General features: G+C 30.9%; 2 protein-coding genes and 1 pseudogene across 4 annotated transcripts; 2 read left to right on the top strand and 1 right to left on the bottom strand.

Annotated features, from left to right (window-relative positions):
- The first annotated feature begins 7833 nt into the window (after positions 1-7833).
- On the top strand, positions 7834-9976 carry LOC148230224 (uncharacterized). Its single transcript, XM_088198744.1, has 6 exons — positions 7834-7849; positions 8949-9038; positions 9109-9274; positions 9342-9450; positions 9511-9623; positions 9685-9976. Exons 2-6 carry the CDS (start codon positions 8955-8957, stop codon positions 9786-9788), a joined length of 576 nt encoding a protein of 191 aa, XP_088054870.1. The 5' UTR covers positions 7834-7849; positions 8949-8954; the 3' UTR covers positions 9789-9976.
- Positions 9973-25977, bottom strand: LOC148230222 (GTP-binding protein 2). 3 transcript variants are annotated; one of them, XM_088198632.1, is made up of 11 exons: positions 25908-25977; positions 19344-20200; positions 15233-16251; positions 13801-14110; positions 13623-13738; positions 13393-13557; positions 13158-13322; positions 12901-13074; positions 12238-12831; positions 12074-12169; positions 9973-10883 (listed from the first exon to the last, which is right to left on the bottom strand). In XM_088198632.1, exons 3-11 carry the CDS (start codon positions 16229-16231, stop codon positions 10641-10643), a joined length of 2862 nt encoding a protein of 953 aa, XP_088054758.1. In that variant the 5' UTR covers positions 16232-16251; positions 19344-20200; positions 25908-25977; the 3' UTR covers positions 9973-10640. The 3 variants fall into 3 exon arrangements, with proteins under 3 accessions (XP_088054758.1, XP_088054757.1, XP_088054756.1); XM_088198631.1 differs by lacking the exon at positions 19344-20200; XM_088198630.1 differs by lacking the exons at positions 19344-20200; positions 25908-25977 and adding an exon at positions 25486-25527.
- On the top strand, positions 10997-11636 carry LOC148230223 (uncharacterized; annotated as a pseudogene).
- Positions 25978-26934: the final 957 nt, after the last annotated feature.

Raw genomic sequence — 26934 nt, 5'->3', positions numbered from 1 at the left:
CTCAACGGATCAGGCTATCGGACTTAGTACTTCAAATAGACGTAGCTTCAGCAATTAATTCACCGTATTTTTTTATCACACCTCGTTTATATCTCTAAACTGTAAAAACTCAATTAGACGAAGTTTCGAAACGTAAATTTGCTGTTCAAATCCAAACCCAACTTGGCCTAATGTAAGTTCTAAAACTAACTATAGTTTTAGAACTTTCATTATGTTAATTCGTTTTTGCTAGGTTTGGGTTAAATTATTTTTTGTCAAACAATGTGATGTTAAAACTTTTTTGAGAATATCTGATGTGTTTTTTTCACGTTGGTACCACTGTCTTTGATGCGTATGTAAATTGGATGCGTTGTCCCATCAAAACGGTGCAGGACAAAACAGCGCTGACAAAACAGCGCAACGACAAAACCACGCGTTTTGTCACGTATGATATTTTATTTATTTTGAAATGCCGGAATAGAGAATTTGCTTTCAATTTTGTGCTAAAAATTGGTTAAAATATGGTTGAAAGATTTAGTTTTGATTTCGACGGAAGAACTAAAACCTAAAACGTCAGGGCAAATTATATCGAATGTTATGTTCTTCTGGATCAATAATAAAAGAATCCGAAGAAAACAATTATTGTAGTTTTAGGGACAGATAACTCTTGGATTTTTCCCCAAGATAACGCCCAATCTTCATTATGTTTTTGGTGCATTTTCTCGCAGATCAAGACATTAATAGGACGTTTTTCAACCATAGAAAAGATTTTACCAAATAATGCATTACCCATATGTTATGCGGAGTTCAAGAAACGCTAGCATATGTGTATTATATTTGACAGGACTACTTAGAAGAGCACAGAATCGAATGAAAACTTTTTGATACGTGAAAAATTGTAGCAATTTTTTATTAGTATTTTATTTGTAAGCAAAATAGTATAGCAGCAAGGAACTGTATTTTTAATGAATTGTATAGCAGCGAAATAAAAAATACAGCAAGGAAAATCGATGCGGGAAAACTTTGCAGCTTATTTTATAACCAATCAAACCGCACAGGGCGTGGCATAAGCTCCGCCCGTTCTCATTTCGTGCGCCACAATTGGCCGGAAGCCTTCTACGATCGATACGACTTTATAAAATCTAATTAAAACCCGATCGATCGTCGGGATGCGTATTACTTCGTTCTAAAATGTTTACATTCGGAGAATTCCTATAGATGTTTTTAATGGGACTAAATCACTCGTTCGTGACAGAACCTTGGGGTCCCGATCATTGCGGGTCGTGTTACGGAAAGGTCGCAGCCGAGACAATGTGCGAGACGACTCAATATGACCAACACGTGTCATTAGCTTTTGTCTGGATAGCTGACAAATTGCCCGAGGCGCCAGTTTCGTTTTCGGATGAGATTTTATAGTTTATGGATGTTTATCCGGTAGAAAAATAATGTTTCAAGAAACCCTCGAATTAAAATGACGTATGAAAAAAAGTAGGGAAGAGATTGACATTTTAAAAAAAATGAGTTGTAATTTTTATATGTATTTAATTGTACTGTCGTATAATTAAAATTTAATTTAAAATTATTGTTGTTTTTATTATTATTATTTATTAATTTATTAAGCTAATGTAACTAATTTTTACACTACTCAAATTTTAAATAAACATACATATAATGCATCATATAAATATGAACTGAAAATATATTTATTATTATAATGTATTTGTTAATGCAGTTTCCTTATTCCATTTAGAAAATCCGCTACAGTTTTATTTTTGATACAAATCCACACCTCCATATATAATTCCCCTGGCCGTAGTCGTTTTAATTGTCTCTATTTCTAGTATTAAATATATGTACATCTTTATTTCCTAATAAAAACTTATTAAAATACTCTGGTAACAAATTATTTTTCATCTTAAGTATATATAAATACTAAAACATTGATCTGCAATATTTTTTGAACATTTAATCATTCCAATCTATCAGTCATACTGCTACAACCAGTAAATCTATTTTTATTTAAGACTACCCTATTTTGCAATTTTTGTAACATTTGTTTATCTAATTTATTAAACATATCTAATATTGTTGCACAATAATTAAAATGGGGCATTATGCTATTGTAATTTTTTTGTACTTAACATATTTTTCATTCTAGATAATATACATATTTTTCTAATATTTATTTTTAATATCATATGACATCAATATTAATAAATATAAATTATTATGTGTAATATAATTTAAAACCAATAGATGACACTGCAGCTGGGGCCAGTTTTTTTTTCAAATAATAGCGGATTTTTTATAAATAAAAATTTGAGTGCCACTGCCGGGGCTTGAACCCGCAACCTCAGCGTTACTAGTCTGAGACGTCACGGACTACGCTGTTCCTTCCTAAAATATTATACTTAATTCATTATTTAGATTATATATAGTCGAGTATATGTTTTTTTTGAGCTACTGCATTATGCCAATTTTTTCTATAATATTACATTAGATCAGGGCTTCTTAAACTTTTTTCATTCACGATCCCATTTATGATTGTGAGATTCTTCGCGACCCCAGATAAATATAAAATAAAGATATATACATATTTTGTGCTGATTTATTGATTAGGTAACAATATACATACATATGACTTTTAGAATTTGCTTAGAAACATACAAAAATATAAAATTAAAAATTGCACAAAAATTTGTAAAATTGTATTTATTATAGTTACAAAATTTATATGCCCTAATTTTCATCAAAACTGCATTTTTTTCAATAACATTGAGCAATATATATCGTCGATTATAAGTATATAAAAAATAAAGGGAACAATCGTTTTTTAATGAGACGGATGTGCTTGTTTTTTACTGCATAACAAATTAAATCTTGGTGCAATATTTGACACTGCTCTTTAACATTTTTTAGCGATTAGGATTTATTATGTGTTAAAGCTGAAAAAGTAATTTCACCTAAATATGTAGTGTTGAATGGCAGAAGAACACTTAATGTCATATCAGAGATTGTGGGAAATTCAGTTCTAGTTTCAATCTAGATTTCAGTCAAGGGCTTTTTTGAAAAATCTAGTTTTTAGTTTTAGTCACTCGAAAGCTCAGCAAATTCCTGTTGAGCTTTATATAGCAGGTGATCCATCTCACTCAAGCCAATCAAAAATGGATTTTGATTCCAAGATAAAATATTTGATATAAAATATTTACGAAACTGTGTTTCTAGCGCTTTTAAGTGGCCAAAATTCGGTTTGAATATACTTTGATCAGCCATCTTTTATCAGAAGTCCATAGCGATATCGGTAAGGATAGCTATCATATTTTTTAAATATAGTGCAGACCAACTATGGATCTGTCTGTACCTTTTTCTCCGCTTATTTTACCCTGAGAGTTAAGTTGGCTTAGTTTGTATTTTGGACTTAACCTAATGAAAGTTCTAAAACTATAATTAGTATTAGAACTTTCATTAGGTCAAGTTAGGTTTGGTTTTAAACAGCAAATGGACGTTTCGCAACTGGAAAATTGAGTTTCATAGACATAGCCATTAGAGCAGCATATCATTTCAACGGCGGCTACTTTTTAATATTATGAAATAGATCGCAGTTTGGCAATTCTCGCTCTAAAACTAATTCTTATAAATATGTATAAATATTCTTATAAAATCATGTTTTCACAAAAATATGACAAACGGACGAACGTATATTTTAGAATCTCTGATTGATTATATTCGGTATCGTTTCACTTTTCTCGGGGGAAGAAATTTAATACTCGTATAATAACAATTAAAAAAATACATAAATGCGCTCTTGTGAGTTCATAAGGTACAAAGTAAACATTCCATAACTTCATTGATATTGGACGTCAACTTTTTTGACACCGATACCTTTTTAGCACTTGAGTGAAGTGTACACTAAACCACAACGTTGAACTTTTTTTTTATAAATAAGAAAATTAATTATATAAATAAATATATTCTTCGAAAGTGACAGGAACAATATACATTATTGATATTTTCAATAGTAACTTTGCACTTTCTTATGATAGTAATATATTTATCATATTAAAACATAAAATTGAAACACTATTTCTTTGGAAATCATATTGTTTTATTGCTATGATACATAGAACACATATAATTTAGCTTTTAAAGCAGAAACAGTAAAATATTTTTTATAAAAAATTATATAATAATTATTTTTAGTTATCATTATACAATCGTTGGTGGATAAGAAACTATTGACGTATCTTATTTCATCTTTAAAAACGTACAGTGTATTTATTTCGCTTCCATTTGAACGTTTGTACGAATATGATATAGTATGTTTAAGCAATACAACGATTCATTTAGTCGGCGTCATAATTGGTCCTTGTTTAATTTGTGTGCCATGTGTCAAGTGGTCGCTTTGTAGTCGTAAATTTTGACGTCGGGCCGTAAAATACTTTGCCATATCAGTGCAATAATAAATTATATTTTACGTGTTTTGTTTATCGATTTTTTGCGTCGAAGACTAGTCAAGGCTGACGTTTGAAAAGTAGCCCATACACATGTGGCGTCAGACTGGGGGTTGTAGAATAAATGTGCGGATTAAGATATCAAGGATTCAGTCTCGCCCACCGGGTGTTCATCAATCAGTCCGTAAGCCGCGAAGACAGGCGATCTTATAAAAACACCAAAAGGTGGCGAAAAATTTCACAAACGTTTTAAAACTGATAATAAAAATTCTATACTATTTAGAAAATAGTGCTATCTAATGCACAGTTCATTCAACACCACTCTGACGTAGTTAATTTATCGAGATTAAAATTGAGCAGCTCTTGTCAACGCCAACTATTAGACCTTCGCTACGACCACCACTACGGTGAATGATAATCAAAGTGTAACATTCTAAAATAAAACAAAATTCATTTTATAACATGGTTTTTATCTATTAATAATTACAAATTTATATAGGAAAGGGAAGGCGTCTCGCTACCGCTCGCGCCGACTTTCACTGTAGAACCAAACAACCTAACCTTTTTTTTAAATGATATTGTATTAAATTGTTCCCATTTCGGTATATCTTGTAATTGTCCAGCATCATACAATCTATGACTAGCTGTTCAAAAAGCGAAGGCGCATATATGAGTACCACAACTGGAATGAGATAATAAAATAGGTTTCTAGTTTCCTGCGTAAAATATGTGACTATGGCAGTAAGTTACTTTATTATGAACATGTGTTATTTTTATTCTGACTGTATACTATTTTTATTCTGACCGTTTATTATTTTTATTCTGGCCATTTAATATCTACTCTGACCATTTTGCTAATAAAATTCTGACCGAAAGTTGATTTTTATTCTGACCAAAATTTGATTTAAATTCTGACCATTTAATTACAAGTCATTTACAGGTGATATTGGTATTTCATTAATTACGTAGTTATGTTTATGTTTCGTGTATATACTCTCTGTATTTAGGTAGAGCAAAGTTAGTACAAAAATTAACTAGGTCTAGTACATCAGCTGCTTATATACTCTAACCATTATTAGATAGTAAATCAAATTAAAATTATATTACAACTTGAGAATGACATTAACATATAGAAAGCGCTGACAGTTAATGGAAATTGACATATCACTATTGTGCACATCAAAAACTTGAGGTTCGAATATGTTTCCTTGAAGTATCTGGATATATATTTTATTTTTATTTATTTTTTATTACAAAACCGACCATCATGACTTAGCAGATTTCCCCAATGCGCCACATTGACCATAAAAAACAAGAATGGTTCAGACCTAAAATAGGTGAGCACTATTCCACACATATTTTTCGCTCCTTATATCTATCGTCGAAGTCATTATTGTGCTTGGCGTTGAGAAGTTGTATGGCACGGGAAAGAGTACGTCATTTGATGGGGGGGGGGGGCATTTACCCCCCCCCCTTGAATTTGATCAGAAAAATGCATGTCATTTATTTAAATTCTATAAATCTTAATAAAATTAAAATATTAAAAAAGTTGATATGACGTCTCTGATTTTAAACCTGAAATTTTCAGGTTATCCCTCAAATATAACATAAAAAAATCATTTCTTAAATATTTAATTTCAGTGAAATCGTTTCAGAATACATTTTCACCGGTGGGTATATATTTTTACCCGCCGTTTAAAATGATATGATTCCGAGCAAATGTTCTAAAATCATATTTTATGCGAAATATTACAATTCAGTATTAAAAATTAATTTTAAAATATCTACTTATAATATTTAACTGATAATTAGCCGTGTTTTGTTCGCTGCTCAGTGTTGCCATATAGTGAATTGATTTGTTGCAGCTAATTTTTTTTTAATAATGTTTTCCTATTGTTTTGTCTCTTATTTAAGATAAAAAACAATAAGAAAACTCTAATTTCAGCTGAAACTGCTGTCACTTAATATATATGGTAGGCGACTAAATCAAAAACATTAAAAATAATTTAAAATACTTTTACTTATTTCACAGGAGTTGTAATCCTTTTGCCCAATATTCATACTTCGAGTACTCTAATTGTTTTTAAAATAAGCATATCACTTTATTTAGGGTTCTAAATTAAAAATAAGTGATAATGTAGTGTACATTCTTAATCTCATATATCAATCTGTCAACTTTTTAAATTTGCTTTCCATTTTTAGAAAAATAATTTCAATAATATGAAAACTGACTTCTGAATATATATGTAATTATATGTTAAAACCATTAAAAAAACACTAGCAGTTTGTTACAAAACACTGCACACAATAATAACATTCGAAATCTAACAAAAAAAAAACAAGAACGCAACGCTCACGACAAAGAAAAAATGCATACTGGTTGAATCTATTCATTTTTCATTGAATTCCTTAAAGTTTATTGCAAACACATGTGATTTAAACTTAACTTATTCAATGAGGTAAAGTGATAAAAAAAATCGGCAATTCCGTATCCATATTCCTCGTGATTATGTCCGTGGAAGATCCTCAGGAGTCTTGTAGGTGATAGTGACAGTGTCTGGAGGCAGTTCCTCTTGCTGCGATGATCGTGATCGGGAGGCTCTGATCGTATCGTCGGTGGGGGCGCGTCTGCCAGGCGGGGTGAATCTGCTAGTCACTTTGAGTGTCTGCTGGAGTCTGACAAGTAACTACCTGATGAGCAGCCTTATGTATTCAGGCCTTCAAAGCTTGCTGAGCAATCACAATCCTGCAGGGATCATTCAGCCAATGGTTGCACTCGTTTCTGAGAACAACGAAATAAATATACGCCTTTAGAAAGTGACATCTGCTTGATGGATATCTCCGAGTATGAATTGTGTAACGGGAATATTGTGGCCATACGGTGTTATTTGTCTTCAGGTGGTATATTCTTTCCCGTGACCGTTTCGTAACAAAGAAATATTCATTCAATGCACCGGAGAATCCTTGCTTGTTATTTATGAGGGAACCCTTTAATTCTAATCGTAACGAGACCCTTTGTGTAATCGCACTATTATCTAGTCTATCCTTATTGATAAATAATCACTTTTGATCAGAGTAATTAACGCCAGATTCAAGAATAAGATCCCCACAAATGAGTGCTCTATCTGGTCCCCACAATATGGAATCATATAGCTTCGTAAATCCTGAAGCTTGTTCAAATTATTAATTATAATTATATTCATATTCGGCAATAGCTTTTTCACTCTTTGAAACGTTATTTTAAAAAATATAACGCCGCCTTTGTATGTCGATGCGTCACAAATAAACTGTAAATCCACACATTTGTCTAAATCCCGACATTAGCATATAGGGGTAATCCAGATCAGGGGTATATAAAACCCCGCAACCCTTCTGTTAACGCATTCAGTTCAGCCTTTCACTTGTTGCCGCTTGTGACTGTAATTACAACATATTTAATAATATAAAAAATAATACTAGTGTGGAATTAATAATTCTAGTGAATTTGTGATTTAACGAGATTGTAGTAATTCCTAAAAAGTACTATTTTATTTTTAAGTATTTTTCATTTGCGGGTAAAATATTTTAAATCGATAAAAAAGATTGCAATATGATTTTATAAGTTATATAAAAAAGGGGGAAAATATTTTTGGCTATTATTAATTTAATTTGATATCCTTTATTGCGAAAAAAGCTATTTTTTAATATTTTAATATTTTTTTAATATTGATCATATTTTTATGATTAAGAGCCTTAAGTTTTTTATGTTAAAATAATTTAAACAATTCATTTTTTATGAAAGCATAAAAGTTTTTAATAATTTTATATTCTAAAAAAAATTATCTGCACCTTTTTATGACAAATAGTAAGGATTGATTAAAATATATTTGTAAATACATTTTTATTAAATTTTATATGACTTATTTATTTTAATAAAATATGCTAGATTACTGCGAAAGTATATTTATATATTTAAATTAAAATTTTGCAGTCAAATCATCAAAAATGTACTGATTTATTTATTTTTTCAAGTCAAAAAAACGCAATGGAAAATAAATACATTTTTAATTTAGTATGTTTAAGCAATGTGTTTTTTCACACAGTATTTTATAAATGATTTTAAAGTTTACTGAATTTATTTAACTGTCATTTTAATATTTTTGTTGTTCATAGATAAAAAGTAATAAATAGCAACATACTATTTGATGTTATAAAATACAACAATACTATTATTCTCTATGTTTTTATAAATAACTATTTTTATATTTTATTATGTGATGTGAATGAATTGTATTTTCCATGGGTAATTAAAATAGAAAACATATGGTTAATTTTAACTTTACTTATTCATAAAATTATTTAATAACTAATTATTAATATTTTCTTAGAATTTAAAATTGCTTTAATAAATATTTTTTATTAATTTAGAATATAATCAACAATACCTGTCCAATATCAATAATATGTAAGTATTAATATTGCAATTACATATATATTATATTTTTAATTAACAGTTTATTATTCATGTTCTTCTTACAGCTTCACATGATGAACAAAACCATCTTATTCGTCGTAACGGCATGCTGTTTACTCAAAAACTGCAATATAGTACATGGAGAAACATCAGATGTAAGTCTCATACAATACTACTAAATAATTAACATATAAATACTCATTTAGAACATTCATTCGCATATAGGATACTGATGTCAACAAAAGAGGTTCTCCAGGAGGAATGTGGTTCGGGCCGCGGCTCGGCAAGAGATCAAACGACTTCCTCAACGATCCCAACTTGGCTCCGCTTCACCAACTTATTTTAGAAGCCATGGCCATGCAACCTAATGAATACAACCCAAATGCTTACGGTATTAAATATCGAGTAATATTTTAATAAATAACGGTCAGATTCATTAATATTGTTATATTGGATAGGATCTAAACGTCGATTGACTCCGAGATTGGGACGTGAACTGCAAACGCCAGAATCGAACGTTAACCATCAAAGACTGGGCGGAGAAGTGTCTTCTGAATCAGATAACAGGTATTACTTATGGATTCTATCGAATTGAATATAAACTAAGACAATTGTATTACTCAATAGTGATAATTACATTCATGGAATCATCGAACGAGCTGTTGACGAGGTTAGAAAAACGATTTCAAATGGACCTCCGTTCATTCCTAGGCTGGGCCGGAATTTATATGACTTCTACGGTGTGTATAATTAATATATAATTTTCTAGAAATATGTTATATGAATATTAATCTTATCCAGGAATGCCTGCTTTCGAAGACGGTTCTTCTAGGATGGTCAGGAGCGTAGATCGCAAGCCAAAGAATCATAAATCGTCTAAAGGAGACGGAATGTTCAAAGCATAATCGGATTAAATTGGCATCGATCAACCCACAAGACAATTCTGGCGCAAAATTAATATAATCATAGCGTATATTATGATCTTCTGCCATTTATAGTTGAATACATTATGTGATAAGGGTTAATTTATAAATTAGGGATATAAAAGATGATGTTATGTTGAATGAACAAAAATAAAAAAATATGTAATGACTGTTTGATATTTTTTATTTGACTTTATACTGTACAATTTTACTTTTGGATTAATTTCACACAAATAAACGGTACATTGAATAAGATTGTTACACTAGAGATGATCTGGGTAAATAGTTACACATATAAGATTATCTCTAGTTTCGTGAAATAGAAAAATATATACATTTTTTATTTAATTTTTAATAAATTAAGTACACACACACAATTAGATCTGTATTTTTGATGAATAAAACTATTCACCGTTAATATTAGATAAATAAGATGCAGGTCACCAATAAGATCAGTCAGATTAAACACTAAAAGTTGAAAATTTTAATTTTCTATACGACTGCAATAATTTTTTTTAAAATATTATAGCAATTCTGTAGTAAATTCTTAAAATAAACAAATATGAGTTATATTTAGTCTGACTAAGTCTAATCCGCAACTATAATTGATCTGTAATTCATATACATTCATCATTTTACAAAATTTCACTACAAAAACATTTAAGGTTAAGTTAAATTTCAAAAGAAAATTTAACCTTAAAAGATATTTTGTTCTTTAGCTTAAAATTTTACTATAAATTTATTAATTTTATTAAAATAGTAATTCTGCATAAATATAATCTCAGATGAAGCGGTGTATAAATAATTGTGCTTTTTAAAATTTGACTAAAGTGATCAGTTAGCGGCACATAGAGTGGTTCGTCTCTGACGGCTGACGACTTGTCGCTCGCAGCATGGCGTTTGGATTATGTCTTTGTGTGGAAAAACTTGCGTCACTCTTCCGACTCCTTTTGTGTGAAGAGCCTCTCTGAACAATATGCGTTCACCGGTTCGGACAAACTCTGGATGCCTCATGAAGCGGAACAGGACGGGGGCGTCTTCGTTTGCCCTCAATGCGTTATCCGATGATAGTATTCCCTGAAAATATATTTTAAAAAAATATTGAGAATTTGTTTTAATTACTAATTTATAATACAATAAAAATTTAAATCATTGACTATTTTTGAACTATCAAAATTATAATATAAAAAACAATGGAGATATATATAAACGAAAACATTTGTTAAAATATCGTTAAGAGCCGATGACGCAAATATGCGTCATTTGTAACATTATCGTCAAAAATATTTAAACTCTGATTTAGATATTAAAAAAATGTATGGTTTATATGTAGAGAAATGTAGAGAAAATAATGAATCGTACGTTAACAAGTGGATTTACAGAAAAGTATTTAATACTGAGTTCAACTTAAGCTTTCATTCTCTTCGTAAAGATACGTGCTAAAAATGTGATTTACTGAAATTAAAAATTGATTGACATCCAGCAATGAAAATAAATTTCATCTTACACGAATACATGATTTACATTTAAAAAAATGATCAGCAAAAAGCAAAAGAAAATCCTGAAGAACATTTTGGATTATCATTTGATTATGAAAAAGCGCTTCCGTATCTCAAACTCGTTTCGGTTGATTATTATAAGCGAAATATGTACGTATACAATTTAGGATGCCATAATTTTCACAATAATATGGTTAAAATGTACGTATGGGATGAGATTATAGCTTAAAGTGGTTCACAAGAAGTCGCCTCGTATATTTTAAAGCATTGTGAAAATGTGACTATCCAATAACACGTAATAGCTTACAGCAATCTTGTTCAGCTTTGCTTGATCAAAATGGCACTAACATGGTTGAAAATATTCTATTTTAAAAATGTTAAAACCAGAGAATAAAAAAAGATATGTTATAATCAAATACTTAAACCATTATTAAAAATGTTAATCAACATGGCTTGATAAAAATTTATTTTAAATGAAAAAAAAGTCAATTTTAATACGTTCGGTTAATTTTGAAAAACGGTCTAAGTCATTTCAACCTTAAATTTTTATGTTTCCTTATAAGCTACATGCAAAATTTATATGTCAAAATAAATTATAAATCTATCAGTTTATATAAATTTAAAAACATTGTGTTGTATTATATAAAAATATTTTTTAATCAATTTAAACGCAACCTTTAAATATCTCGAAAGGAAAGAAACATGACCTAGTCCACTTTCATAATTATGGGCTCATATTATATTATTAAAAAATAGACGTTTCTTTACTTCTATAACAGCAGTTTGTCTGATGTTTCCAATGTGAACAGTTGATTGGCAACCAGGATAGATGGCAGCAGAATGATTGAGAAGTGAAACAGTTGCCTAAAACATAAAAATACATTAAAGCTTCTATGAAATTTAAAAAATGCAAATACTTTATAGAATCTCACTTGAAAGAAATAACATCCTCTCGGATTATTGAGATCTTCTTTCCAGTTGACGTCGTCTAAGAAATCTTGCATGTTCTGTCCCGATTCATTTACATTTTCAAACATATTCTTAACCGTTTCGTCTTCGGACAGTTGAGAATCACTCGTATCCTCGCTATCTTTTTTATTCACATCTTCAACCGTGTTCGCAGTTTTTTTTCTTCTAAACTTCTTACTGTACTTCGGAGAGAACTTTTCGTTCAACTTCAATTGTAATTTTGCGTTACTACCATTATTAATCAAATTTTGTAAATCGTCTGTTTTCATGGTTATGAAATTTTCCGGAACCGCCAAGAGAAACATTCCTTGCCTCAAACCTGGGGGAAGCCAAGATAAGCCCAAAGACGCCGCTTGTCCGGCTCTGACAACTCTACAAGGCGCTTTATTTCTATGCAACGAATTCACGCTAACCGGTACAAAATCGCCACTGTCCAATGGACCGATGAGAAGGTTAGTTTTTTCTGTTAGAACGCCTTTTTTTAGTAGTCCGCCAACAATGGGTCCATTGACGTCGCCAATTTTGAATATCTCATCAACTTGAAACTCAATCGGCTCCTATAAATAAAACAAAATCAATCAATTAAGAGAGAACAGTATAAGAATATAAGTTAATCAATTACATACTTGTTCAAATCTCGTCGGAATCGTAGCCGGTGGTGCCAAGAACAAGAACCAACGAAGAGCATCGAGGCCTTTGCCGGTAACGGAAGAAACTGGTAGAACCGGGACAGTCAGTCTCGATGGAGCACTAGAACCCGCTGTTACAGCATCATCCATGCTTAATACAGAGAGTGGTACCTAAAAAATAGTATGACGTTAACTGAAATCTGTTTTCATTAAGGATCCAAAGATTCTACACTAAAGATTGTATCATATCTTACTTTTCTACAACCGATAGTTTTAAGCGCCTGTTCCAACTGTTTCATCACTTGATCGGAAGAAGTAGCGTCTATCTTTGTGACGACTACAAAGAACGGTAGATCTAGCGCCACAACCAAAGCCAAATGTTCGTGAGTCATTTGATTGATACCAGCAGTCGCAGAAACCTTAAAAGACAATCTAAATTATCTAGAACTCTAACGAAACATAAATAAAAAATTATATCGACTACAATACCACAAGCATAGCATAATGAGGAGAATATCCAGTCAATCCTTGAACCGTTGTCTTCAAATACTTGCGATGACCGGCTAAATCGATGAACGATACTAATTTGCTACTGTGTTCGTTGATTTCCTCAGACGTCATGAGTTCGCTATAAGCGTAGTTGATCGGCCTTCCCTACAAATATAACATTTTACATTAAAACCAAATATGCTTTACAACGTTTTACAATCAACAATTACCTGTAAATCAAATCCAAGGATCTCGTGACTCACGGAACTAGTTCTTCCTGTCTTGACTTCGTGTAGATGTCTGAACATATTCAACCTCGCACTCCCTCGTCCGTTATCAAGTTCGCCTGATTATAGATAAACAAAACTATTATATTTCAACTTTATAAAATACAAGAATCGATCATACCTTGCGTTAAAACTCCGATTAACGTGGATTTTCCGGCGTCGTTTGATCCCATCACGGCTACTCGAACTTCGATGTTGTGTTGGTCATCGGGAATCTTACGGACGAGCACTTCGGCTAAAGATCTTTTGGTGTCCGGAAGACGACGATTACCTAGAAGAGTGCAAGCGGCGCCGAGACGTGTTGCCATTCTTCGTAACGTCAATAGAGACGCTCGCATTTCGGCCGGAGCTAATCCGCGCACTCTACCGCAATCTCTGACTCCAATCTCGTATAATGCTTCTCCTTGTCCTTCACGCAACCTCCATTTCATCTACAAAATGGTATTAATCATTAAAATGTTAGAAGTGCTTTATTTAATGTGTGACTATGTCAAAAGCCTTTTCAATATCAGTGTAGATAACATTCATGTAGTAATAAAAGTTATAAAAACAGAGTAAATTTACTGGCAATGATCTGAATACATGAAAACTATATTGACTGATGACAGACACATGTATGTATGTATAAATCTAAAAGCTGTCAACCCTTAGCGACCCTTTTTTTACATGGGCGGATTGAGCAGCTCATATTAAAAAAACGCCGCAAAAACACAAGAGCAAACACATCACGTGCACACACTGAACAGATATTTCCCTTTCCATACCTTATGACAAAAATGTAATTTTATATATTTTTTAACATGGTAATATAATTTCTTGAATAACTAATAATAGGCACGATTTAACCTTTTATATGCTATTACATATACAAATAAATTTAAAAATTAGCCACCGTTGCAATATATTTTTTCTGAAATCATATTTTGTGCGAAATATTTTAATTAGGCATTAAAAATTATTAAAAAACTACACATAATATTTATCTTATAATTAGTCTTGTTTTCTTTGCTGTGATATAGTGAATTTCCAGTCCATGTCAAAAGCAATAAAATCATGTCATTGCGGTGAAAACGCTCGATTATCAAGCGTGTATATTAAGACAATATTACGAGTGAGAATTGAATAAAGTACATTTAAACCGGATTTTGCCCAATAGGAGAGCGCAAAAAACAAATATCCCTTCTCAGAAGTCAAAAATCCACGTCAAAAGCAATAAAATCGTGCCGTCGCCGTCACAGTGGAAACGCTCGTTACCGAGCGTTCCCACTGCGACGGCGCCGACATGATTTTATTGCTTTTGACGTGAATTTTTGCCTTCTGAGAAGTGATAATTGTTTTTTGCGCTCTCCTATTGACCAAAATTCGGTTTGAATATACTTTGATCAGCCCTCTTATATTATAAGTTTATAGTAATATCGGTAATGATAGCAATCATATTTTTAAAACAGTGTAATATTGAAATGCAGACAAACTATGGAGCAATATGTAAAATGCGATGTCTTGTCACCATTTCCTTTTTTATACAAAAAAGATACATAGAAAATAAAAATTACCTGAGTGACCAGATGTTCGAATCTCTGCTTGGTAGGATTGACCAACTTCAATTTATACTCTACATTTCCCAGCTGAGGCTCAGGCGGAAGCGCTCCGTACAATTCATCGCAATTCTCCGCTTCGTCGTCCGTAGACTTTTCATCGTCAGATTCTATATTATCATCGTCATATTTGCCCAAATTATCAAGATAATCATCTTCGAATATCTTCTCCAAAGACTCCTCTCTGGAGAGTCGTCCGTCGAAGTCTTTGAACGGCACGAAAAGTCCTTTGCCGGATATGCAGCCGGATAATAGATTTTTACCATCTAGATCGCTTTTTCCAGAATTATCGTTTCCGTCAGCCATGAAATTGCACAGATTGTTCGGAATATCCCAAGAATTTGGTGCAGAGTGTGATATCTCAAAGTCAAAAATTTCTACATCTTTGAAGCTGCCGTCCGCTTGCTTTTCAAAATCGAAAGGCTCAGTTTTTCTGCGGCTTCTCTTCGTACCGTCATATCTCTTGCCTGCGTTTAAATTGTTGACGTTCACTCCAATCTTGGGGATGAGATCTTTCGTAACAGTCTTTTCGTTGTTCCATTCCTGAGCCGCTTGCTTATCACTTCCGAGACAAAATCTTTGCTTGTAATTATTTAAATTGCGGTCTATTATAGACGTCTCAGGGTTGTTATTTGAGAGATTATCACTCTCAGTTTCTTCCGAGTCTAGCGATAACGCATCCAGCCAGCTCTGCTCTGATTTATTGCAGTTTTTAATGTTTTTCTTATCTGAGTCGTTGACCGCATCGAAAGTGTCCAACCAGCTCTGGTTGCAAACCTTGGTTTTGGTTTTGATTTGACTATCTAAACCTACTTTGCTAGCCCTATGATTATTATCACAGTCGATTCCGTCGAGTTGCTCAACCCTCACTTTGCCGCGTCTGCGTTTTCTTCTGCCCTTTTTGGGGCAAGTCTTAGCCGGAGTCGGCTGGGTAATGTCCGCGTTGAATGCCTCCATGACTCTTTGGCGTTCATCGACTGAAAAAAAAAGTCAAGATTAATAACACAATAGTTACAGATTATTTAAATAAATATCTCAAATATCAATTTTTGACAGCAAGTTCGATAAACAATATAGATTGTAATAAAATAATTTATTGATTATATTTATAAATAGTTATCGGACGAATTCTTTAGATATTTTAAATGTACTTGATAAAATAGATTATTATCAGTCAAAATATTGAGGACTTGAGTAATCAATAAAAAAACATTTACAAATTAAAAATAAATAGCAAAATATATTTATCCACATAGAATTATTTTTAGATGTAATAAACGTCCAGATTCGTGTATAACACATCAAGTTAGCCATAGGTGAATTTATAAATATTTTATTAATGGTTAACATATAATATTTTAATTTTATATTGATAGTAGATCTGTACATAAGAATTATAGCATATTGTATTTTTCTCACAGAAATTGTGTTTTTAAAAAGTAAAAGCAGTTTAATAAAAATGTTCTCCAAATTTAGTACGTTTGTATTATATTAAGAATATTAAATTGATATCATATTAGGAATTTTAAAATTAATTCGATTCTAATATCTATTAAAAAATGATATAAATATAATAAGAATCCTCACACCTTATTTTGCGATAATTAATTTACCACTTATACAAATACAGTAAAACCTCAACATAAACGAATAATGCAGGCGAGGGGGTATCTGTTATATAAAAATGTTTTTTTAGTAAGAAAATAAACTACACAATACAATGACAGTGAAGTTTCCATAAATGGATTGAAAATATTATGTGATTTTAAACAATGATGAAGTAGGTGTAAAACTTTATTTCACAGAAAAATTTTCTATCAAATTGAAATAAATAAATATCGAAAATACACTTTATTTGTATGTAGGTATAAAATTAGAGGTATGACGTGATTATCATGCGCAGAACATTGTTTACTAGCAGTGACACTTGGATTTAAACATGTTTAATATTAGCAGGACGTTTTCAACAATTTTCACATCGACCGGGAATTTTGTCCACTATATCCGATGTTCATTTTATCGAAGTTTTACTGTATATCAAATAATTTTATTTTATATCTAGATCTAGATATTAATTAATATAATACTATCTGCTTTTATAAAATACAACATAATTATTTTCACAAGAACGTAAAATAGTTTTTTGAATTAATTATAAACTTTCAGTTCATTTTTACTAAATGTAATAAAAATATATTTTTGCAATTATTAGTTGATTTAATTCAATTGAATGGAGATAATTAAGAATCATTATTTTAACGAGTTATAAATAGAGGTAAATTTTCTTGACGTGATAACTAGCGCTGAAAAACCCACAAACTGTTATGCAGTGGGAAATTCAAAATTAATTTGTGTATGAAAAATAATAAAAAAAAGTACATAAGATTTAAGATTCAACTCCTTTTTCTGCAGAATAATAAATAAATAAATGATCTGTGGGTTATGAATTAAGTTAGTCACAAGTGAAATAATAAATATTTTTTAAACGGTTTAAGACTTGGCTATATTTATTATTATTATTTTTTTGTTTATAGCTAGATAAATATATGTAACCATAATTTAATTTAATATTGCTAGTAGAATAATATTATAAAGAGCCATAATCAAAAGGGCGGATTTTTTAATGGATTTTTAATAAAATATTTTTATAATTTATTATAAATTATAATTCATTATGAAATATAATTGAATCCAATAAATCCAAAAATACGTTAAAAAATTTTTAAAAATCTTGGGACCATGTGGGATTTGAACCCGCGACCTTAAATTTATAAGCAATGGCTCTTAAAATAAACTTTTTTACCAGTAAATTTTGTTCTAAATAATATTTACATAAAATATAAGCACTCTGAATTATTTTGTAATTAAAGGAGGCGGGGGGCAGGATTTCGATACTGAAATTTGATATTTGTTTTATTTAGGTTTACACTGAATTATAATCAAAAACGATATGAACAACAATTAATTAACTCAAAACATCAACATGCAATTTTTGCGGGTTACATGGTATTTTAAAAATCAGTAGTAAAACTCTAACCCCCCCCCCTCATTTTCTATCAAATGCCGGATTGAGTTTCATAGATATTTTAGAGCAGCATATAATTTCACTAGCGCCTATCAGTTAAATTATATTTTCGCTAGTAGAAATATATATGTATCTACTTATGAAAATGTATTTGGACTTCACTAGTGAAAATATATACGAAAAATACACATACACTGTATGTAAATGTATATATTACTATGTATAGAAAAAATCATATAATTTTACTAGCACCTGCCAAATAAATTATATTTTCACTGGTAAAAATATATATCTACTGGTTAAAATATATTCCAACATGATTTCACTGAAATGCGACGTTTCAAAAAATATTTTCGGGATAGATTCGAGAATGTTTTATTTTAGATTATATTTGAGGAATAGCCCGATAATTTTTGGTTTAGAATCAGGGACGTCATTTCAGATTTTTTATGGGGGTGGGGGGGAGGTGATCGATTTTTTAATATTTCGAATTCATTAAGAATCATAGTATTTCATTAAATAACATGCATTTTTTTGGCTAAATTCAAGAGGGGGGGAGGGGGAATTCTAAATTAAATCTATTGTATACAAGTACTCAAATACTAATTTAGATATTTTGAAAAAATGTGGATAAATGAGTCAAAAATAATAATTAAAAAAAACTATGATAGCCAGTATAGAATATGCCTAGAAGAGTACTCGAAGTAATAAAAGAGAATGGTGGTGTTACTAAATATAATTTTTTTTAATTAAAAATGTGCGAAAATATTGTTATAACTTTTTTTAAATTACATAAAAGTGAGTAGAAACCACAAAAATATGAAAAATAATGTCTGGTCCAATTATTTTGTCATACCTCTATTATATATAAATAAACAATGGATGTTCGCACAGTGAGAATATGTATCGGTCTTCGACCTAAAATATAAGCACAGCGAATAAAACAAACGATACAGTTAATTTTCGCTTGCATAACCGATCGAAAGAGTAAAAGTTTTGACCTCTACAAACGTAGTAGAAACGCGAGGCACGGCGCATGATTACCTTGTTTCGCAACGCGAACGGCTCTACTAGCCTTCCTGCCTCCTGTTTAGGAACTTGGAATGCAAAATCTGCAGCTGGTTGAGATCTTCTGCCGAGAAGCAATCCTGCGTCTGAGCGAAAGAGAGCAGAGTGTCGAAACACTCGGAAGCTGCATCCCAATGCACTTTGGAATCGATCTCTATGCAAGGTTCAGATTTTAGCTCCGCCTTCAGGATGATCTGAGGAATGCTCTCAATTCCGCTGATGTGCCATATGACAGGAGATGGTGATTTTTGCTCTATTGGTTTGATTCCGTGGCGAATCTTGAATCTCGAGAGCCATCCGCCAGAAAAGGCGCAGTTATTGGGCAGCTCGAGATCTTTATGGAACTCTTTAGCCTTTTCGATCAACGCTGATCCGTTGATATGAATGCCATCGGCTCTTTTATTCTGATACCATGCGAATAGAAGGACGTCTAGCTGATGCATCTTTGGTTTGTGCAGAGTGCAGCGCTTCTCTGCGAGTTCCCTTGATATGGTCTCAGAAGCGAACTTCAGGAGCTTGTCTTCTTGGGCTTTGATGTCGTAGATGGTGGACGAGCCGACGTTGAAATCGTTCATCAGTGCGTATTTGCTCTCACCGGCCTTGAACCTCCTGCAGATGTCTATTTTCTGCTGTAGAGTGAGCACCACTCTCTTGCGTTTGCCCGATTTGCCGGTCGACGCCATACTTTTTGGACACTTTCACTGCGAGCTGTGCGACCAAAACGCTGCCAAAACTCTATTTATTTACAAAGCGCCGTGCCAAGCGGAGCTGATTGCCAAAATATTTCGGTTTGTTTTGCGGAGAGCGACAAGGTCGAAAATGACACGACACACCTACCAAAACTGTTTGTATTACTTCTAAAAAACAATGTTTGGCATCTTATCCAAGAGCTGCGAGACGCTCGAAAGAGTCCTAAGAATAGATGGTATATCACAAGAGGGATAAAAATAATTCGAAAGCTTCCAATCGCTTAGTTTAGGAAAAAATTAAAACACTCGTCTGAAGCAAATTTGAAGTAACGCTATGTACTAAAAAACCGCAACAAAAATAAGATTCCAATACCACACGATAGTCAGTAAGTTTTTAATTATCGTTCAGTATTATTTTTAATACATATACAGTCAGTTAAAATTATAAATTTATTAATAAACGGTCAATAAAGCCGCTATTATTCGGTAATAGCAAAAATACAAAAAATATTTATTTATTGCATTTAAACATTTATACATAAAAATCTAATCATAATATTCTGAAACGTACAAAACATAGCGCCGAACATTGATTCTTATCTTATCATAATAATTATTATTTTATAATTATTTATAAAACCGCCTTAAGTTCATTAATAAAAAAAATCGATATCACGACCGCAAAGCGCGATTTTATGAGCGCATATGCGAAGCAATAGTCCCCGGCAGATCTATATATTCAAAAGATTGTGTTTTATTATTTATAAATTTAATTTAAAAAATATACATATTATTATAAAAGAGTTAAATGCTATAATTTAAATCAGATTTATATAAAACTTTTTCTGAAAAATTAATTTGATATGCAATCTTAGGTATTGATTAGTTCAAAAATACCAGTTGCTACTCCTCATTGCGTTCGTGCTGTTCAAACTAAAACCTAACCATTAAATTAATTGAATTTTAACAGCAAATGGACGTTTCGCAACTGTCAAATTTGAGCGTGGTGCCATGCTAACTAATATGAACCCACTCTTGTTTAAAAAAGGTGATATATTTGAAAAATTGTAACTAGGTTAAAAAGCTATAAATTAAATGGTTCTAAACGTTTAAGTTTGACAGTCAATAATATTTTTTAAAGCGGTTAGTTAACAACCATAAATGGTCAGAAAACTCAGATTACGGCTATTACCCGGTTATAGCGATAATACCAAAACTAACCTATCGATACATTACATACATTTTTATGAAAAAAAATTGTCTATCAACATTCGATCAAATTACCATTTAATTTAAAAACATAATATTTAATTTAAATAACAGACCTTATATAATTACTGACCATTTAATATCATATATTTAATTGCCGTTTAGCAACTGACCATTTATTTAAACTACTAATCAATTTTCAAAATGCTACTAATTAAATTAGCTAATAATAATATTTTAAAATACTTCTTTTAGTCTTCCGTTGTAACCTGACAGGTGTAAGCCCCAATACGTTACAACGGGGTAAATCTGTACCAAGTGGGTAAGTCAAACGGATTTAATTAATACATACAAGTAAGTATTAACCACAAGACAAAGTCTTGGAATCGGTGATATCTATATAATTAATTATAAATTATTATGTGTAATATAATTTATAATCAATAGGTGTGGATGTGCAGCTGGAGCCGGTTAATAGCGTATTTTTATAAATTAAAATTTAAGTCTGTGTCCGTGGCTCGAACCCGCGCCTCTAAATTGGTACAAGTTGGTTTTATTACCGCCACCGCCGCGCTTGCACACGTATACGAGCACACATATAGTGAAATAATTTGGCGCATGCACAAAAGTTGACTCGACTGAAAGGTCGTTATTACGTTAAAAGGAAATAAAAAACAAAACCGGCGCCATGATAAAAAACCAAGTACCAAACAAAATCAAAATTAATCCTCAAAACCAGCATTTTTTTATTTTATTTATATTGAGTATCTAGTAATATTTTTTAATCTAGAAATAAATCAAAGTAGGATAAAATAAATTATATGATTTTAATTTTGATAAAATAATCTTAGCATATATACTAATACAAGTTTTTATTTTATTTTAACGAAAAAACAGTCGAGTGTTTAAACGACTTTTGAATTGTTTCAGTGTATGTGTGCAAATGCGGTAGTGGCGGCGATAAAACTAATTTTTACTAATAAATTAAATAATGAGTTCCAAGATAAGCTTTATTTCTTTTATATTTTATTTCCTTCACAAATAACGGTAAAAGCTAGTTACATCGCTATAATAATAATAATAATAAACTACATATGTATATACCATTTAGTTGATTTAAATATTATAAATTATTATTTATGTATATAATAATTTTATATTTCACAAAAAAAATTTAGGGTTTATAAGTTTCACACAAACTTTCAATGGCAAACAATGAGTTTTTCTAGCAAAAAATAAAATAGTTTTGTAAAAAATAGGTGAGCATTTAAATACAGTTTTTTTAAATAAACGGTCATTATCTTTTAAATAAAATGACCAATAATATTATTAATGTAGGGTCAGTAACTTTTTGATAAATGCTCAGTAAAACTAATTTATTTTTTATTACATTAATATTCAAAAACAATATACAAATAATTTTTAGCAACGCATACTATCGTTAAAATATTAACTTTCAGACATGATATAATTTAACACAAAAAAATAAATCCTATTTATTTAAATCGCTAATCTATTCTAAAATGTATTATGATCGCATGAAACACGAAGAGTGTTTTGAGATATTTCATAGTAATATTCTAAAATATACGAACAACTACGTAGCCTATGCACGACAAAGTGCGAATATATGAGCATGTATTTTTATCGATTGCTTTTCTTATTTATTATATTGATTAACCCTTTGACTAATGAGTTAATTTCTACACATTTGTTAGTTTGTTGGTATACACCTGGGAGTGAGTTAATTTTTCATATTTTTCCATAATTATTTTGTATTGCATTTATAGTAAATTATAGAAAAAACAGGGATTCTCAACGTTTTATTGTTTGATTTATTTCACTACATTTTTGTTTTATTAATTTATTTAAATTATTATATTTCGTTAATTTATTTTGCATATTTTTTTTATATATTATTCGACTTTTGTGAATTTTTTAATATCAATTCAGAGGCTCTCAAAATTTTTTTATTAAATTAATATAAAATGTTTATTTCGTACTCTTTAATTTATTGATATAAATGAAAAATATATTATGTAAATATAATGTTTTTTATTTATTATTTCTTCAGTTATATATGTAAATATATAACTATCTGGGGTACCTCAAAACAGTTAAAGAGACCGCCGTACATGTACGGCGTAAAGAGATTAAAATGAGCTTTTAATTCTCTAGTTTTTAATTTTTCTTCAATTGACATTTCAAATGCCGCTCTGTACTATCGACACTGCGTTTGTTAAGAATTATCTCAATGAAAAACGTCAAAGCGTGTGGATATATTTGTAATTGTGCTGTGTTACGACACTTGCAAATATTAGTTCAGGCGTTACAAAGTCAGTAATATCGATGTCAGTACATATTCGGTTGCGGTTCGATTAATTGAAAGCGCTACTGTGTGAAAACGCGCAACTAGATATACTTGTAGAGTAGTTCGATTATTATGAAAATATACTCAAACCTTATCTGTCAATTTTTTCATAACAAACTATTCGATCTAATTGAACTATTTTAATACGCGGTCATGGTTTTCTGATTTCCTTGCAGTCAAGGGCTTGAACTAAAACGATCGACTTGGATTGGATAGTGTGTTCTATAAATGTAACGTATTATTCAATAACATTTTTTTATATTATTCTCAAAGGAAATATAAATATAATTTTATGTATTTCGGAATTTAGAACTAAAACTAAAAAGTACTTGATAAAAAAAACATAAATTATTTTGCCACAAAGATGAAATAACTTGATTTATAAGTTATGAAATGAATAAAAATGATATTTTCGATACAAATTTTATTGATTTGAATGAAGGTTTTCGTCGATTTTTCTATTCTCAAATTTGGAAATATCGCGATGAATAATTAAAATCAAGCTAAGTCGTGCATATATGGTATAAAAAAGAGCTTAACACATTACGTATATATGCATAAATAAAACCAAAAAAGACTTTCTTTGGTAAAGAAAAATAATTACATTTTTATGAGTCATAATGATAAAATACACATAAACATAATTATTTTTTCAGCTCTATATTATAGTTTCGCTACAAAAAATATCTCCCCCAGGAAGATATTTTAGATTTATTTTAATATGAAATCGATTAAAGATTTTTTTATTATATTCGTTAAGGTTAGGTTTGGGTTTGAACAGCAGATAGACAAATTTGAGCGTGGCGCCGTGCTCAACAAGTGCCATATTTTTTTTAGTTTAAATTATAGATTCAAATTTGAATGATAATTTTAATGGTAATGAATAATATAATGACAATTAAAGCTTAAATTTTGATCATTTATAATTACTGTTTTAATTCAAACTTACTGACCATTAAATTTGTTGCATTTTTTAATGAAATTACATTTTTTAATTTTTGAAATAGTCACCATTTTGCAACAAGATGGTGGATTGACCGGCTAACGAACTTTTTTGACACATTCACTAGTGCATATTAAACATAATTTTATTTTACCTTCTCAAAATAATAAATTTTAGTGCGTAAAAATAATTTCATAATATGTGGAAGAATTGCGAAAAAATTTCATCATGCTAAATCTACCGTTTTATCATAAAATGAGTCATGAAGAGTCATGACATAAATGGATATGAATTCTGTGACGTATGGAAAATTCGTTTTTAAAAAGTAAATCCTTTGATTAACTCTTTGGCAATAAAATAAAGCTTTTTAAAATATATTAAGAGATTAGAAAAAATAACATTTTAAATTGAAAAATAGATAATTTCATAAAAGGGTTATCGACAGCTGTAAAACATGATTTCAAGGTCGCGTCACCGCGGCTTTGTCCGAGTATCGAAAATTGAAAACACCTGCATTTACAACTATGATACATACGTATTGTACATATGTATGAACTTAATTAAAGATAAGGCGCCTTTATTGTGAATATCTAGAGCTTTTCACGAAGCTAAACGAAGCGTACCGCTAAACGTCACGCTAAACGCGTCGAAAAACAACTCTAGTTTTCCCACAAAAGTATTGCGGAAAAATTGCATAATAGACAATGAGCTGTTTTACCGCAAAACGAGTTAAAAAGTCTTAGCAAAGCATTTATCGACCATATGACAAAATTTTCAACATATCAAGTGCAAATCGCTTTGTTTGCTCGCGAATTGTCGGTAAACATTGCGTCATTTTGACATGCAAAAACATGACGACCGCGTACGCGTAAATATATAAATCGTCGTTGAAAAACGCCGAGTTACCGTGAAACAGTACCCGCCGCTGCCGCTTTCCGCTTGCAACTCAAAGCGGCAGTCGCAAATCTCCAGCGCTTACCAAACTGTGGGAATTTCAAAAAAAATAAAGCCGCACAACAGTCAATCGGATGTCTCCTAAATTATATCATTAGCATTTTTGACAATCAATACGTTAACTAATTAGCTGTCGTGTAGTATATATTCTAGGAAGTTTTTTCAATAAAATTGTTGCGAGCAGTGCTGCCAGCCGGGAAAATGCGCGGTTGCGTCAATATTGCGCAATTCAAACGTCAAATCGATCTTGATAATGTTGCAATGGCGCGCGCTTAAATTCTAATACACGTTAGGTACGAATTCGGGCGCAGAAAAAGCTGTGTTTGTTTCTTAATATAAGCGAAAGTAACTAAAAACAAAAAATGTAAACAAACATTTGACTATTTACGACCGGCGGACGCGACAAATCGCACGACGACCCGCGGCCATAGCGGAATTTTGACTGACAATTCCTTTTCACCAGTGCGTGTTCTATTGGACACAAAATTTTTCCTTTATGTACCTACTGATTATAGCAAGATTTAAAACAAATACACTAAGAAAGTAACGCAATGTAACGCAAACTTCTGCATAAAAAAAAATACTATGTATTTGACTGCTTAGCAAAAAGAGAACGCATGTTACTTAACCGCACTGCAAAATTTATTTTTTGGGATGATGTCGTCGAAAGTATTACATACACCACCTATTGGTAGATTTAGTAGAAAAAGAACTGCAATTGAACGACAGGAGAACTTTTATTTGCGTAAACCGCAAAAGTCAGCGATAGAATTATTCGTGAAGACTTTTGCCTCCTAAGATCTTTCTACATCGTCTTCGCCCAGTAGTACTCGTAATCTTGTAATAAAATTACGCATGTTTTATGTTTTATTTGTCACAGAGCTGTGTGTCAAATGCAAAAAGTAATAAAATCCTTGAATTGCTAGGCAATAAAAAACTATTATTTTGCTATTTTATTTTAAGTAATTTAGGTTCAATTTTTATAGATATGTTTTTATGATATATTTTTTAATATTATTATTGATTGAGAAAAATATATTGTATTTTATTGCGAACGCTTAAGAAGCCGCACGTGGTTGATGTCATCGGGTCTGAGTAGGAAATGCTTTTGTGTACATACATAAACAATGACAAAAAAGCAGTGTGGTCTTGTTCTACACTCGATTAAAAATATTTACTTTCACATCATACTAGTAATTTCATTATTGGGGCATTTGGTACAATAACTTGTGGCGATTTGTTATTTTTGCGTTACATCAATTGTAAATCATATACCATAATAAAAAACGTAACTTGAGTTTTTTGTTATTTTTAATATAAATTGCCAATAATTATTAGTTTGCGAATAATTTAAATCTTCGCTGTTCTAATTAATCGTGCAAAGATTTTTTTATAAATGAA

The sequence above is a fragment of the Plectrocnemia conspersa genome, unplaced genomic scaffold (assembly GCF_051122295.1).
Source record: "Plectrocnemia conspersa isolate PC_06_02 unplaced genomic scaffold, ASM5112229v1 ptg000011l, whole genome shotgun sequence".
Taxonomy (NCBI): domain Eukaryota; kingdom Metazoa; phylum Arthropoda; class Insecta; order Trichoptera; family Polycentropodidae; genus Plectrocnemia; species Plectrocnemia conspersa.
The sequence above is the reverse complement of the archived record's forward strand: the minus strand, read 5'-3'. Positions and strand labels throughout refer to the sequence as shown.

Bases quoted from the DNA above. Each gene is read 5' to 3' on its own strand.
- LOC148230224 (XM_088198744.1), top strand. From the start codon at position 8,955: ATGATGAACAAAACCATCTTATTCGTCGTAACGGCATGCTGTTTACTC. The intron at 9,039-9,108 runs GTAAGTCTCATA...ATTCGCATATAG, and splicing joins TACATGGAGAAACATCAGAT to GATACTGATGTCAACAAAAG. The intron at 9,624-9,684 runs GTGTGTATAATT...AATCTTATCCAG, and splicing joins GAATTTATATGACTTCTACG to GAATGCCTGCTTTCGAAGAC.
- LOC148230222 (XM_088198632.1), bottom strand. From the start codon at position 16,231: ATGGAGGCATTCAACGCGGACATTACCCAGCCGACTCCGGCTAAGACT. The intron at 13,558-13,622 runs GTAATTGTTGAT...TTATATTTGTAG, and splicing joins TCCTTGGATTTGATTTACAG to GGAAGGCCGATCAACTACGC. The intron at 10,884-12,073 runs GTAAAGAAACGT...ATATATTTTCAG, and splicing joins GACAAACTGCTGTTATAGAA to GGAATACTATCATCGGATAA.